At 36.5% G+C, this 14,903-nt stretch overlaps 1 protein-coding gene across 4 annotated transcripts in view; it reads left to right on the forward strand.

The window, feature by feature from the left end:
• Nucleotides 1-14,903, forward strand: part of VWA8 (von Willebrand factor A domain containing 8) — a 389,600-nt gene that overhangs the window by 136,275 nt on the left and 238,422 nt on the right. For all 4 annotated transcript variants that reach the window (XM_032294792.1, XM_032294790.1, XM_032294793.1 and 1 more), the window contains 2 exons: nt 5,356-5,524; nt 7,996-8,073. In XM_032294792.1, coding sequence (XP_032150683.1) covers nt 5,356-5,524; nt 7,996-8,073 — 247 coding nt within the window. The remainder of the gene's footprint in view (nt 1-5,355; nt 5,525-7,995; nt 8,074-14,903) is intronic.

Below are 14,903 nucleotides of genomic sequence, written 5' to 3' on the forward strand. Positions count from 1 at the left end.
TGAAGAGAGACAGGAAAGTAAATTACAATGTAGTTTTAAATGTTAGAATAAAGGTCTGTATAATATATATGGGAGTGTTGAGGAGAAAGTGACTGTTTCTATATATATATTGCTTTATTTTTCATCCTAAACACTTCCCTTATTATCTAAATCTGCCCTCAGCACATTCAGGCACATCTGGTATTTATCAATTCTATCTTCTATCAATTTATTATTTTTTTCTTTTTGTCTTTTTTTTGAGACAGGGTCATATTCTAACACCCAGACTGGAATGCTGTGGCACGATCTTGGCTCACTGCAACCTTGAACTCCTGAGCTCAAACCATTCTCCTGCCTTAACCTCCCAAGTAGCTGGGACTACAGTTGTGCATCACCATACCCATTTTGTTTTTTTCCCCCACTTTTTTTTTTTATAGAGTTCTCACTGTGTTGCTGAGTCATGTCTTAAACTCCTGGCCTCAGGGATCCTCCTGCCTTGGCCTCCTTAAGTGCTGGCAGTATAGGTGTGAGCTGCTGCTCCCGGCCCTTCTGTCAGTTTCATGTTTCTCCCATATTCTGAAGAACTCTCATCTGGGCTTGTGGCTCTTTATACTGGTAGCTCCTGCATCATCTTAGATCTCACTCCACTCCCACTTACCCGGTCTCCTCTGGTCTTTTTGCCTGTACCTTTTATTATTTAGACACATGTTGAGCCTTGTGGGTAAGGTAATCCTATTAATCCAGTTTTAGTTGACTGTCTGAGCTAACAATGTTTCCTTATGTGAACCTGGTAATTAGGAATACTTTGATGCCTTTTAATGACAAAGTCTATTAACAGAGAGACTAAAAATTAATGGCTGCTGGCAGTGGGCTACTAACCCTTTCAGCTTCATAGTGCAAAACCCAGTTTCTAAACAATTATATTTGACTCCTTTGCCAACCTTGATTGTATAGTAATTCTTCACCAAGATTATATATCTTGATCATCTCCAGAGTGCTCTATAGGCTTTTATATTCTCTACAGGTAATCACATGCCTAACATGGTCTTAGAAGGGTTAAAGGCTTCTTTTTTCATGTTACAAGACACCAGGAATGCTGTGGATGTGGTAGTTAGAAATAGTGTGATGGCCACATACACCACATACTATGCCTGCATTTCCCTCAGGAAGTAGAGACCAAAATAGAACTCCGTCCTTGATGAGAAAAACTTCTTTGGGGAAAGGGGGAATATAAATACTATAGGATGCTAAATATGTCTTTTCTTGCTGTTGACCAGAGCATAAATGAGGGCGATGAGAGCTTCTGTTATTAGCAGTTTATATTGCTAAGAAAGGGCTTCTGGTTATCTTGGGGAAACAGTAAAGATTAGTGAATATTCTAACATTTTTGCATTTTTATTGAATATTTTACTTATATTTGTTGCTATTGAACACTGAAAATAGTTTATAATCTCTCATTCTTAGTGGTGAACATAACTGGACATTTGAGCACAATCCTGGATCAGTTATATTCTCTGAACCCTTTTACTATTACCCATATTTGAAGACAAGATCCGAGCACTATCTCCTAGCTTCCTAGAAATTTTCGTATTTCTTTGCCAGCATTTAAAAAATTCTAGACAGATCCAGGATTTTATGCCCAAATCATTGGTTTGATTTTCAAAACAAAAAGCCTTAAGGAAATTCTGATTTTGAAAATAATTTTTTCTGAACATTTTTATGGTCAAGGAACCATTTGAAACCCTTTGCCTGTCAATGATACAATCATTTATTATTTTATGTTTTAAGTTTGTCTTTTTGATTCAGAGAATGTACCTCTTCTCGTGTATTTATTCAGGACCAACTTTGACTGGCTTGTGGCTGGGACACCATAAGTTCAATTCTTATCACTTACCTTTGTTTGTCCTTCCCACCAAAGGTCTTCAAAAAATTAATAGCAGTGATGGTCATTAACAATAACAGTATACATTTATTTACTTAGCATTTACATACACTAGACCTTGGGTGGTATAAAGATGCATAAGGAATGTGTTCATGCAGTTTGCTACACTGCATAAGAAAAGGGGGAAATGTCTGTGTACAGAACTGCATAACTCTAGGTTCTAAATTGGAACATTAGTATTGGAATATGAAAAACTAATTATAAAATCTGTTCTATTTCATGATTGATGTCTTTATAAGAAACCTTCCATGTTATTCTTTCAAGTCCCCCAATATACAAATTCAATGAAAATGTACCATAGGATTCCATTTAAGAACTGGAGATTTTTGAAGTATTTTTTTTTTGTTTTATTAAAAGTTCTGTTGAGGTATGATTTACATATAATATTGTGCATATTTGAAGTGCACAGTTTGATAATTTTTTATATTTACAAATAACTGTGAAACCATCATCAGTATCAAGATAATGAATGCATCTATAATCCTCAAAAGATCCTCAGACCCCTTTGTCATCTCTCCCTCCTGCCCCTTTTTACCCTCCTCTCTCACCCCCAGGGTTCTGCTTCTGGTCATTATATATAGCTAATATTTTCTAGAGTTTTATCTAAATGGAAAAACACAGTATGTGCTCTTTTTGTCTGGCTTCTTTCACATTGCTTAAGTGTTTTGAGATCACTCATGTTATTATGTACATTGATAGTTTTTTCGTTTTTACTGCTAAGAAGCATCAGAAAGTACTTTATAAAAACTTACTTATGCCCACAAACATATTTGACCTCAATATTTTTATTTAAAAAATCTTTTTAAACACTGTTTTTGCTCTCTAAATCTGTAATCTTTAAGAAATGATGTCTTTTTATCTGAAATTAAGCTGTACCTGTAGTTTGATTTATTGTTTTGTTGTTACTAAAATTTTAGTATTAAACGCAACCTTAATTTTAAATTTTAATGGCACTTATCTCCCAATTTCTGATTATATATTACTTATTCAGTCTTTGTATTACCTGCCAGTTTCTTGCATCACCCTAAAGTACACAGCAGATCCTCTGCTCTCTAACTTTCAGACTTGGGGAACTTAGCTAGCATCATCAGGAAATGACTTCCCATGTAACCTGTTTGGATGTAAGGAAGCCTTTGGGAAGAACCTAGCAAACAAAAAGGCCCTTCTCATCCTGTTATTCAGTAGTTTGGTGACTGTTTTTATAATCATTATATACTTCTCTGCCTAACATATCAGCTGTCTTAGAAACTGCCTTCTTCAAATTTGGCCAGCTTACTCAAGTACCCTGCTAGAGTCAATACTAAAAAGCAAGTTACTGACAATATATGTACCAGTAAGTGACCATCATCTTCAAATTTAAACCATTTAGCAAACTCTCATTTTAGTTGCTCTTTTAGCCCTAATTTTACAGCTCCACTGTGATACCTGGCTTCCTGGCCTACTGGGTTAAGGATATAAATTAGCCTTCCTCTTTTGGCTTGCCTGTTGTATTTTGACTTTGCTTATTCCCTGATTTGGTATCCTTCACTACCTTAAGTGAGAAACTACATCTGTAGTTTTAATTTTGTATAGCCAAACCAGACTCTGTCTCTTCTACCTTTCATTGCCCTAACTAGGAGAGAGGAGGATCAAGGATATATCCCACATCTGTTGCTGGGCTTTATGGGAGTTTTCTGGATTACAGCAAACCACTTAGCAGAAGTGAAAAATGGAATATCCTCCCTCTTTAGCTTTCCCATCACAAGATTTTCTGTGTCCAATTTCTGTCACGTGGCTATCTAATTACTAGCAATCTTGAGTGACTATGCTATCTCTCGGCTTTCAGGCACTATCCATGTTGTTATCCTTTTTTCTTTTTCCAGAACAACTCTTTTGGACAAATTGCTCCCCGACGCCCTGCCAAAACATCTGCATATAAGTCTTTTTCTTTCTACACAGAGAAATGAAATGATATCTGGTAGCTTTTGTGAATCCATTTCATCTAGGCCAATCATGTGACCAATTTTTAGAAATTGGTTTCCGCTTGTCTTCAAATGATGATGTGGCCTCTAAAATTATAGATCACCCAGTCAGGGACTTGGTAGACCTGCCTTTTGTATTGATGATACTTGGTCTTAACTCTTCAGAGCACTCATCTGATTCTTTCCACTGTGTCCTACCTCCTGGTATTCTAGTTGCTTAGTCATTTAACTTTTGGGTTCTAATATAATGTTGTAGTTAATGCTGAAATGCCAGTTACGTACCTTTATTTTTTGTTTTTCTGAAGCTCTTGGCAAGTGTTTACATTTCATCTCTCCTTTCTCTTAGCAAGAACCATATTACTCTCAACGAGCATATTTCTGCTGGATTTTTGAGTAGAATTGATCAGAACTGACAATATTATCCACATAATTAGATCCTAATATTGGGTTTCTAGCTCTTCCAAAAATAGCTGAAGTAATTTTACAAACCAAAGGTGGTCTTATCTTACTCCTCTGTGGGTCCTAGAAAGTTTACATGCTTCCTCATGTTTTCTAGCAGAGATTTTTAAAAGAGATCACTTTAAAATCATAACATTCCCTATCAAAATGGCAAAAGGGGCCGGGCGCAGTGGCTCATGCCTGTAATCCCAGCACTTTGGGGGGCTGTGGTGGGTGAATCACGAGGTCAAAAGATTGAAACCATCCTGGCCAACTTGGTGAACCCCATCTCTACTAAAAATACAAAAATTAGCTAGGCTTGGTGGTACGTGCCTGTGGTCCCAGCTACTGGGGAGGCTGAGGCAATAGAATCACTTGAACCTGGGAGGCGGAGGTTGCAGTGAGCTGAGATGGCACCACTGCACTCCAGCCTGGTGACAGAGCGAGACTCCGTCTCAAAAAAAAAATGGCAAAAGGGTAAATTCTCTAAAGGTTTTATTTTCTCTGCTTTTTAAAGACTTAAGTGTTCTTATTCCCCATCGAAATTTTAAATTCAATCTAACCCTTTATGCTGCTTATATTTTCTGTACTGTAAAATCTCCTCATCCTGAATTATGCTTCTTGGTCTTTATGATTGACATAGAGTGAGTTTCTTACGAGATAGGAGATTTTGAAGGGGTTTTAAATGAATAAAGACAATCTTTGTAATGAATGTGAACTGGATGAGATTTTATTTCAAGATACTATGGAGAAAATATGTTGCAGGCATAACAGCATATCAAAAGCAGTGGTTTGTGCTAGGGCTGGAGTCTTATGAGTGGCTATTATACAACATTTACTAGCAGTAGGTGATTTTTTTGATCTTAGGTTCTTAGAATGTCCCCCTTTTTTTTTTTCCAAAGCTAACTCTTTGGATAATAACATTGACATTATTAACAACATGATAGCCCTAATATTGCCTAGGCTTTAGTTACCATGACCTGATTTCTTACCTGACAGATATGTTATTTATTTTTCATTTTTTTTCTATTTTAGATCCATTTTTCCTATCCATCCGTCCTTCAGGATCATTGCCTTGGCAGAACCCCCCGTTATTGGAAGCACAATACACCACTGGCTGGGACCAGAATTCTTAACCATGTTCTTTTTCCATTATGTGAAACCACTTGTCAAAAGTGAAGAAATCCAAGTGATTAAGGAAATGGTAAGAAGAAAGCCGATCTTAGCCTATTTTCTACAGCTGTTCTCTTTTTAAGGCACTCTGATACCTGCTGAAGTAGAGTTAGACATTTTTAGCTTTTTCTTCCCACTTACTACCAAATTTTCTCATATAGTGGTGAAAGTCAGTGGTTCTTCAGCTTCCACATTTTTCAGCATCATCTGGAGGACTTGGTAAAACTCAAGTTTCTGGGCTGTATCTCCATAGTTTTCAAGCTAGTAGATCTGGGGTGGCATATTAAAATTTGTATTTCTAACAAGTTCTCAGGTGATACTGATGCTGCTGGTCTGGGACCCTGACATTCTAAGGATCAAAGATGTGGCCTGTCTCTCCTCTTTCCTCAGATGGAGGCCATTTTGGAATTCCTTTTCTCAAATTCCTTAAATTTGTTTAGTTAAAGGTGACTATTTTAATTTCCTACTATAAAGGGAGGCCCAATGCATAAATACTAAGTAGTCCTGGTCCCTCAAGAATGTAATGTATCCTGTAGTTTCCTGATTAGTCTTTTGATGGCTTCCAGTGTATGTGATCCATTATTTCAATGTGTGCCTTAAGCATTGAGGTTAGTGCTTTTGGAGTTTTAAAACTGCATTCTTCAATGTAGTAGCACTAGCCATGTTAAATAATAATAATAATAATTATTATTATTATTATTATTTTGAGACAGAGTCTTGCTCATGTTGCCCAGGCTGGAGAGGTGTGATCTCAGCTCACTGTAGCCTCTGCCTCCTGAGTTCAAATGATTCTCCTGCCTCAGCCTCCTGAGTAGCTGGGACTCCAGGTGCACGCCACCATGCCTGGCTAATTTTTGTATTTTTAGTAGAGACAACAGGGTTTCACCATGTTGGCCAGGCTGGTCTCAAATTCCTGACCTCAATTGATCTGCCCGCCTTGGCCTCCCAAAGTGCTGGGATTACAGACATGAGCCACCGCGCCCGGCCACATTAAATTAATTTTTTAAAAAATTCTGCCCGGGGTGGTGGCTCACACCTGTAATCCCAGCACTTTGGGAGACTGAGGCAAGCAGATCACCTGAGGTCAGGAGTTTGAGACCAGCCTGGCCAACATGTGAAACCCCATCTCTACTAAAAATACAAAAAATTTGCTGGGCATGGTGTTGCGCATGTGTAATCCCAGCTACTCAGGAGACTGAGGCAGAAGAATTGCTTGAACCCAGGAAGCAGAGGTTGCAGTGAGCCGAGATCGCACCACTGGACTCCAGCCTGGGCAACAGAAAGAGACTCTGTCTCAAAAAAAAAAAAAATTCAGTTTCTCAGTCACTTTTCATGTACTTAGTATCCACATGGGAGCTTTTGGTTACCATATTAAACAGCATAAATACAGTGTTCATCATCATAGAATGTTCTGTTGGACAGTGCTGTTCTAGATCACTAATTATTAACTTTCTATTTAAATGCAGTTATTCCCTTTGGAACATCCGAATGAACTGATTAATTTTGGGTCTTGTAAGCATGGTTGTAAATAAGGGCTTAGGTTTTAGAGTTTAACAACTTGGCTCATAGTGTCAAATCCACTACTTATTAGCTTCCAGATTTTGAGTAAATTACTCACTCATAGTTTCCTCATCTAAAAATGGGGATAATACTATTTATCATATCATAGGATTGATTTAAAGAATAAATGAAATAAAGTCTATATGGGCTAGGATTTAGCATTTAAAAAAATTATAATTACTTAAATGACCAATGAAACCCTCAGCAGTATATTTTTTAAATGGACATATTGTCCTAGTCATTATTTTAATATCTTGTTTTTTGATCTTTTAAAATTAAAACCTTAAATTTATTATTGCTTAAATAAAAATTGTTTGTAGCTTAATCAAGTACTTAATTAAAGTTTGGATAGTTAAAAGCAATCGATGGGTATTATTTGAGCAACGGCTCTTCTGAATTCATTGATATGTTGATCATACCTCTCAAGTATGTGTTTTACATGTTTTTGTAAAAATGGACAACTTGAGTATCCATTCTTTGAATAAATGTACCTTATGTCACTTAGATATGTATGTAAGATTGCTGTTAAATAAAGGAACTTGGTTTCAGTAAGAAAATGCCTAATTAGTACTTCAAATATCATTCTGAAGCTAACAAAATAGGAAATCATGATACATGAAAAGTTCTTTATGGGTACACTATAGGCCAGTTTTAAATTGTGGTAAAGGCTCCCTTCAGTTTTATTTTGGTGATAGAATTGTATATGGAGCAGAGTGTCTTGGTTTAAGCTACCTGATTCTTAAAGAGAAAGCAGGGGTTTCAATGTTTCCTAAAAGGTTAAATAAGCAACTTTATCCATAAGTTAAATATGTAACCAACAATCAGTGACCTTTCTAAAAATGTAATTCTAATATTATTTGCTAAGTAGTCATAATTTCTGATTGATTAATTAGATATCGCAATTTATTCTTTCTGTTTGTCCTCAACTCTCTCATAAAATAGATCCCAAATGTACCTCAGGAAGCTCTGGATAAATTATTATCATTTACACACAAACTCAGAGAAACACAGGATCCAACGGTAAGCCTAGGCTTTTTTCCACAAGATTTTCTATTGTTGTTATGCTGCTGGCTTTCTTTTCTTAGAATTCAGTACTTAAAATCTATTTTTTAAGCTGGTATTTTATTTTTCAGAATCCCTTATGCTATGCTTTTGTTCTATGCATATGTTTTACTCTGATTTCAGTGATTTTAGCATTTCTTCCAGCTCCTCCTAGCTGATGTTGTAGAAAGCAACTTGTAGCTCCAGAGAAGCACTTGATGTTCATTGGGGTTCTGCTCTGTCCGCTCTGTCTCCTATGCTGAGCAGTGTTATCTATTCTTATGGCTTCAAGTACTCACTACAAGTTACTGCCTGCATCTTTATCTTCAGATTCTAACCTTTCATTCCTGATTGACTTGTATTTCCATTCCTGGATGGCATGTGAGAAAGATAAATGCTGTCACTGTTTAACTCTGTGTTTCAATGTCCTCATCTGTAAAATGGGAACAGTACAATCTAATTCATAAAATAGTCTCAATGATTAAACATAAAAACGGGTGTAAAGAATCTCCTTCTTAGTAACTGCTTGCTAAATGTTAATTTCTTTCACTTTTCACCTGAATATTCTGAGATTATTGCAAATTCTCATTATCTTGTACAGCTAAACTGTCTTTCCACTTTAACTCTATTTCTATTCTTGATATAATTTCCTGGCTGTGTTAATAATCTATCTGCCAAATTACCTGAATTAGAAACCTTAACATCATTGTTGATTTCTTGCTTTCTTGCTGTCTTAATCTGAAAGCAAATCTCACCAATTTAGCAACTTTATGTCTCATCTGCTCTTATCTATTGTCAGTATCTGTCCTAGTAGTAGATTTCATGATCTTTCTTCTAGAGTATTATATCCTCTTGACTGCCTTCTTTCCCAATAATTCATTCATCATATAACTCTAGTAATTTCCTGTTGCTGTCTAATAAGTTACCATAAATCAGTGGCTTAAGATAATAGAAATTTATTTTCTTTTTGTCTGGACAACAAAAGTCTCAAATCGATATGACTGAGCCAGAATCCAAAGTCTCAAATCAGTATGTCTGAGCTGTACTCCCTCGGAGGCTCCAGGGGAGAATCTATTCCTTGCTTCTTCTGGGTTTGGGTGGCTGCCAGCATTCCTTGACTAGTGGACTCACTGTATCAATCATGCCTTCGTCTTTACATCACCTTCTCCCCTGTGTTTGTGTCAAATCTCCCTCTTTCCTTCTCATTCAAGATTCTCATTCAATCTCATATAAGACTGCATTGAGGGTCCACACATAGCGCAACATAATCTCCACATCTCAAAATCCTTACCTTAATTTTATCTGCAAAGTCAATTTTGCCATAGAAAGTAACTGACAGTTTCCAGAGATTAGGATGTGAATTTTTGGGGGGGATGGGGGTGGTAACTTTCTAGCTGTCACAGGTACCCTGTTAATTACCTCTCTGGGACCTCATCTCCAAATACTTTCTCCTTTACCCATTGTTTTTAGCTACACTGGTGTCTTTGTGGTTCCTTGAACATACTAGTGCCTGCCCCAAGGCCTTTGCCAGTTGGTGTTTCCTCTGCCTAGATTATTCTTCCCTGGATAACTGCATGTTTGCTCACTTTCCTTTGTGGGATTTGCTCAGGTGGTCACCTTTTCTGTGAGGTCTTCCTAAAGCACTCTAGAATCAAAATTCTATCCCATTTTATTTCCCTCCCTCTTTCTGCTTTAAGGTTCTTTATAGGGCTTCTCACTCTTTGACATAGTGTATGTTTTACTCACTTATTTTTTTGTCGTCTGTCTTCCTTCACTCGGATTTCAGTTCTAGGATTGCAGGGATTTTTGCTTTGTTCCCTGTAGTCTTCTCAGCAACTGGAACTTCACACAATAGGTATTCCTGCTTTGACAGTATTCTTACTGTAGTATTCTGCTGGGAATACTATAGGGTACAAAGTTAGAGATTAGCAATGTATTCTACAAGTATCTGTTAAATAAATGGATGGATGAATCTTCCATATTGTCCCTGGAATGATCTTTCCCAAATCCATTTCCTAAGTTCTTCCCCTTGGTTAAAACCATTAAGAGATGGACTTTTTTTGTCTGTAGGCTGAAGACACTCTGCTAAACATGCCTGCTGAGCTCCCTCTGACCCTAAGCTGCTAATCCAGCCTCAGTTTCTGCAAACTCTCTTGAATCATCCTCAGCTCTTCCCACGGTTAGCTGTTTGCTGTTTTCTAATCCCGCCTGTACTCAAATGTCTCTGCTTTAGCTAATGCCTGGAATGTGCTTTTTCTCTCCATCCACTTGTCCCTTAGTTTCCCTCTTCTCTCAAGTCTCTCTTAGACCCCTTAGGCAGCAGTAACTAATTTGCTTTCATGACATTTGACATATATTTCTGATGTTGACCTATTGCAGTTGTATTATAGTTTACTTTTATTTCCCCAGTTGCTGTTTGAACTCCTTGAGACTGAGTCTTATTTGTTCCTTTATTCCCATTTTCTAGCTTGGTGCCTGGCACATAGTAGACACTTAAATCTTTGGTGAATTAATGAATAAATTGGTTAATTAAAATTTTATTAACAGATTGTCCCTAGAGTTTTTTTCTCCTTTAGAACATGCTACATTTTTATTCTTTTATAAAAATGAAGAATAGAAAAATAATGTTTAATAATTTCTGATGAGAATTAAGCTGAAGTATTACTAACCATGCTAATATGAAAAAACCCTTTAAGGTATACTCTTAAACTGTATAACCATGATAACTAAGGGAATGCACTTCATATTTTCACCCCCCCTTTTTTTTGCAAGATAAAACTACAGTTAGAAATTTTATATTATAAATGTTAAATATATCAGGAATTTTTAAATTAAAGTACACTCTCTATTTTTAACTGGTAATAATGTGAGAGCAGAGATTACCAAACCCTTTATTCAGCACTTAAATGGCTCAACACAAAGCTTACCTCTGATTTTCTCAATGCTGGTTATTATTGCAAAGCATTTTGATGCTTAAAACTAGAAAAAGTAGAGAATTGGTGTTCAAATGTATGAGCAGTCCTTATTGATCACTGGAATGAAATGTGAAGCCTGAATTCATTATCATGCTTAGAATGAGATTAGAATGTTGTACCATAAAAAAAATTACCCTGTGGTTTAATTAGACTCATAAGAATCCTCTGGTTAGAGTCATTTGTCAAATATTTTTTATGATTAAAAATAGGAATTTGTCATGGTCCTAGATATTAAAAATGGGAATTTCTAAGTTATATTTGACTTTTGATATCAATAATACTGGCTGAATTTTTTCCTCAATACATCTTTCTTTCTCATAGCAAGTCAGTTGCCAAGTTTATTGTATCCCATCTCTCCATTCTTGTTGCTATTACTTTACTGCAGGTCTTTTTCCTTTATAGGCAGATTATTGAAGTAGCTTTCTGTTTCCTGTCTCAGTTCTCTCTGTCCTTCAACTACTTTATATACTGCTGCTAATTTAAATTAGGAAATAGGCTAGTAATAATCTGATTCTAAAAGCATGTTATGACTTTAAAAGCAGAATCCTATTTCCTTTAAGAGTAAAGCCAAACCCCTCAGAGTGTCATTCATAGGTCTTTGTCGTTTGAGAGAAAGCCTTCCAGCAGGACCTTCTAGTAAAGCTGGCCTGGTTTCCTCATGTTCTACTTGTGGTTCCATTCCTTTTGCTTTCATTCCTTTGATCAGAGCATTTCTGTTGTCCATTTGAATATTTTCAATGCCTGTAGCAGCGGTCTACTGTTCCATTCCTTTTAGCATTATATTCTATTTTGAATTGTAATTTATGATTTTATTATATTTGAATATTGTCTTCATGTCTGGAATGCAAATTAATTGAAAACAATAATGGGCCAAATATTTGCTTATATATGAGTTCTTTGAAACTTAGAATATGTTTTTTAATAGAAGAAAAGATATGAGGTGGTCATGCTTTCAACCTAATTCCCAAAGGAAATATAATGCTAATGTAGCTGAAATATAACACTAAAAGCAGACCAATATCTCATGGAGATGTGAAATACACAAGGAAGGATAAATAAATTAATTTTTTTCTTCTTTGGGACATACAGTGATGGCCTTAGGTGGAACATTAAAACAAGCAAATGTGCAGTGTGTCTTTGACATTCTCCCCTCATCCATTCTGAACCCTTTGTTAATTTCATAAAGTCCCCTTCTCCAGGCCTTTGAGTGCTCAGGGCCACTTTACTGCCCTCCTCACCCTCTGTGACATTTCTTTTTTTTTTTTTTTGCCCAATATGTTTAAAACACTTGGATGAATATTTATTAGTCTCTAATAACAAAAAAGATTTCCCATTTCAATAATGTTAAACTTCAATAAAATATTAAAATATTGGCCAAAATAGAAACCTAAATTAAATGAGAATAGCCTGTTTCTCTCTTAGCTGTGATGGAGTTGACTATAATCTTAGCACCCAAAGTTTGCATCTATAGAGACATAAAGTGATTTGCTGAGATAGTACAATATTGCTGACAAACATCTTATAAGGGGTAAATAAGAAAATGAGGTCACAAAGTATTGTTAATAAAATTATTGTCTTGTATCTATTATATGGTATTTTAAAATAGCATAATTCATTACAATATTTTCTCCATTTACTTAAACAACAGTAACTTTTGCTTTAAGTCTGTATATATAAACTTATATATAAAATTTTAAAAAATTTATAACCTTAGATATATTTTTACAATAACCCATTACAATTTCCTTAGTGCTAGAATATAATTCTCTACTTTCTAAAATTATCATTCACTTTCAAAAAATATTTTTACCAGTGTATCTCTTTTTTTTTTTTTTTTCCCCATTTATTTATTTTATTGCATTTTAGGTTTTGGGGTACATGTGAAGAACATGCAAAATTGTTGCATAGGAACACACGTGGCAGTGTGATTTGCTGCCTTCCTCCCCATCACCTACATCTGGCATCTCTCCCCTTGCTATCTCTCCCCAGCTTCCCACCCCCCACCGTCCCTCCCCTATTTCCCCCCAACTGACCCCAGTGTGTAGTGCTCCCTTCCTTTGTCCACGTATTCTCATTGTTCAACACCCGCCTATGAGTGAGAACATGCGGTGTTTGATCTTCTGCTCTTCTGTCAGTTTGCTGAGAATGATGGTTTCCAGGTTTATCCATGTCCCTACAAAGGACCCAAACTCATCGTTTTTGATGGCTGCATAATATTCCATGGTGTATATGTGCCACATTTTCCCTATCCAGTCTATTATCAATGGGCATTTGGATTGGTTCCAGGTCTTTGCTATTGTAAACAGTGCTGCAATGAACATTCGTGTGCACGTGTCCTTATAGTAGAACGATTTGTAATCCTTTGGATATATACCCAGTAATGGGATTGCTGGGTCAAATGGAATTTCTATTTCTATGTCCTTGAGGAATCGCCACACTGTCTTCCACAATGGTTGAACTAATTTACACTCCCACCAACAGTGTAAAAGTGTTCCTATTTCTCCACATCCTCTCCAGCATCTGTTGTCTCCAGATTTTTTAATGATCGCCATTCTAACTGGCGTGAGATGGTATCTCAATGTAGTTTTGATTTGCATTTCTCTGATGACCAGTGATGATGAGCATTTTTTCATATGTTTGTTGGCCTCATGTATGTCTTCTTTTGTAAAGTATCTGTTCATATCCTTTGCCCACTTTTGAATGGGCTTGTTAGTTTTTTTCTCGTAAATCTGCTTTAGTTCTTTGTAAATTTTGGATATCAGCCCTTTGTCAGATGGGTAAACTGCAAAAATTTTTTCCCAATCTGTTGGTTGCCGATTCACTCTAATGATTGTTTCTTTTGCTCTGCAGAAGCTGTGGAGTTTGATTAGGTCCCATTTGACTATTTTGGCTTTTGTTGTCAACGCTTTTGGTGTTTTAGTCATGAAGTCCTTGCCTACACCTATGTCCTGAATGGTTTTGCCTAGATTTTCTTCTAGGGTTTTTATGGTGTTAGGTCTTATGTTTAAGTCTTTAATCCATCTGGAGTTAATTTTAGTGTAAGGTGTCAGGAAGGGGTCCAGTTTCTGCTTTCTGCACATGGCTAGCCAGCTTTCCCAACACCATTTATTGAACAGGGAATCCTTTCCCCATTGCTTGTTTTTGACTGGTTTGTCAAAGATCAGATGGTTGTAGATATGTTGTGTTGCCTCCGAGACCTCTGTTCTGTTCCATTGGCCTATGTCTCTGTTTTGGTACCAGTACCATGCTGTTTTGATTACTGTAGCCTTGTAGTATAGTTTGAAGTCTGGTAGTGTGATGCCCCCTGCTTTGTTCTTTTTGCTTAGAATTGACTTGGCTATGCGGGCTCTCTTTTGGTTCCATATGAAGTTTAAGGTGGTTTTTTCCAGTTCTGCAAAGAAGGTCATTGGTAGCTTGATGGGGATAGCATTGAATCTGTAAATTACTTTGGGCAGTATGGCCATTTTCACGATATTGATTCTTCCTAACCATGAACATGGAATGTTTCTCCATCTGTTTGTGTCCTCTCTTATTTCGTTGAGCAGTGGCTTGTAGTTCTCCTTGAAGAGGTCCTTAACATTCCTTGTTAGTTGTATTCCTAGGTATTTTATTCTCTTTGTGGCAATTGTGAATGGCAGTTTGTTCTTGATTTGGCTCTCTTTAAGTCTGTTATTGGTGTATAGGAATGCATGTGATTTTTGCACATTGATTTTGTATCCTGAGACTTGGCTGAACTTGCTTATCAGTTTCAGGAGGTTTGGGGCTGAGACGATGGGGTCTTCTAGATATACAATCATGTCGTCTGCAAATAGAGACAATTTGACTTCCTCCTTT

This window comes from Sapajus apella, unplaced genomic scaffold (genome assembly GCF_009761245.1).
Source record: "Sapajus apella isolate SASKATOON/1434 unplaced genomic scaffold, GSC_monkey_1.0 scaffold32, whole genome shotgun sequence".
In the NCBI taxonomy this organism is placed as follows: Eukaryota; Metazoa; Chordata; class Mammalia; order Primates; family Cebidae; genus Sapajus; species Sapajus apella.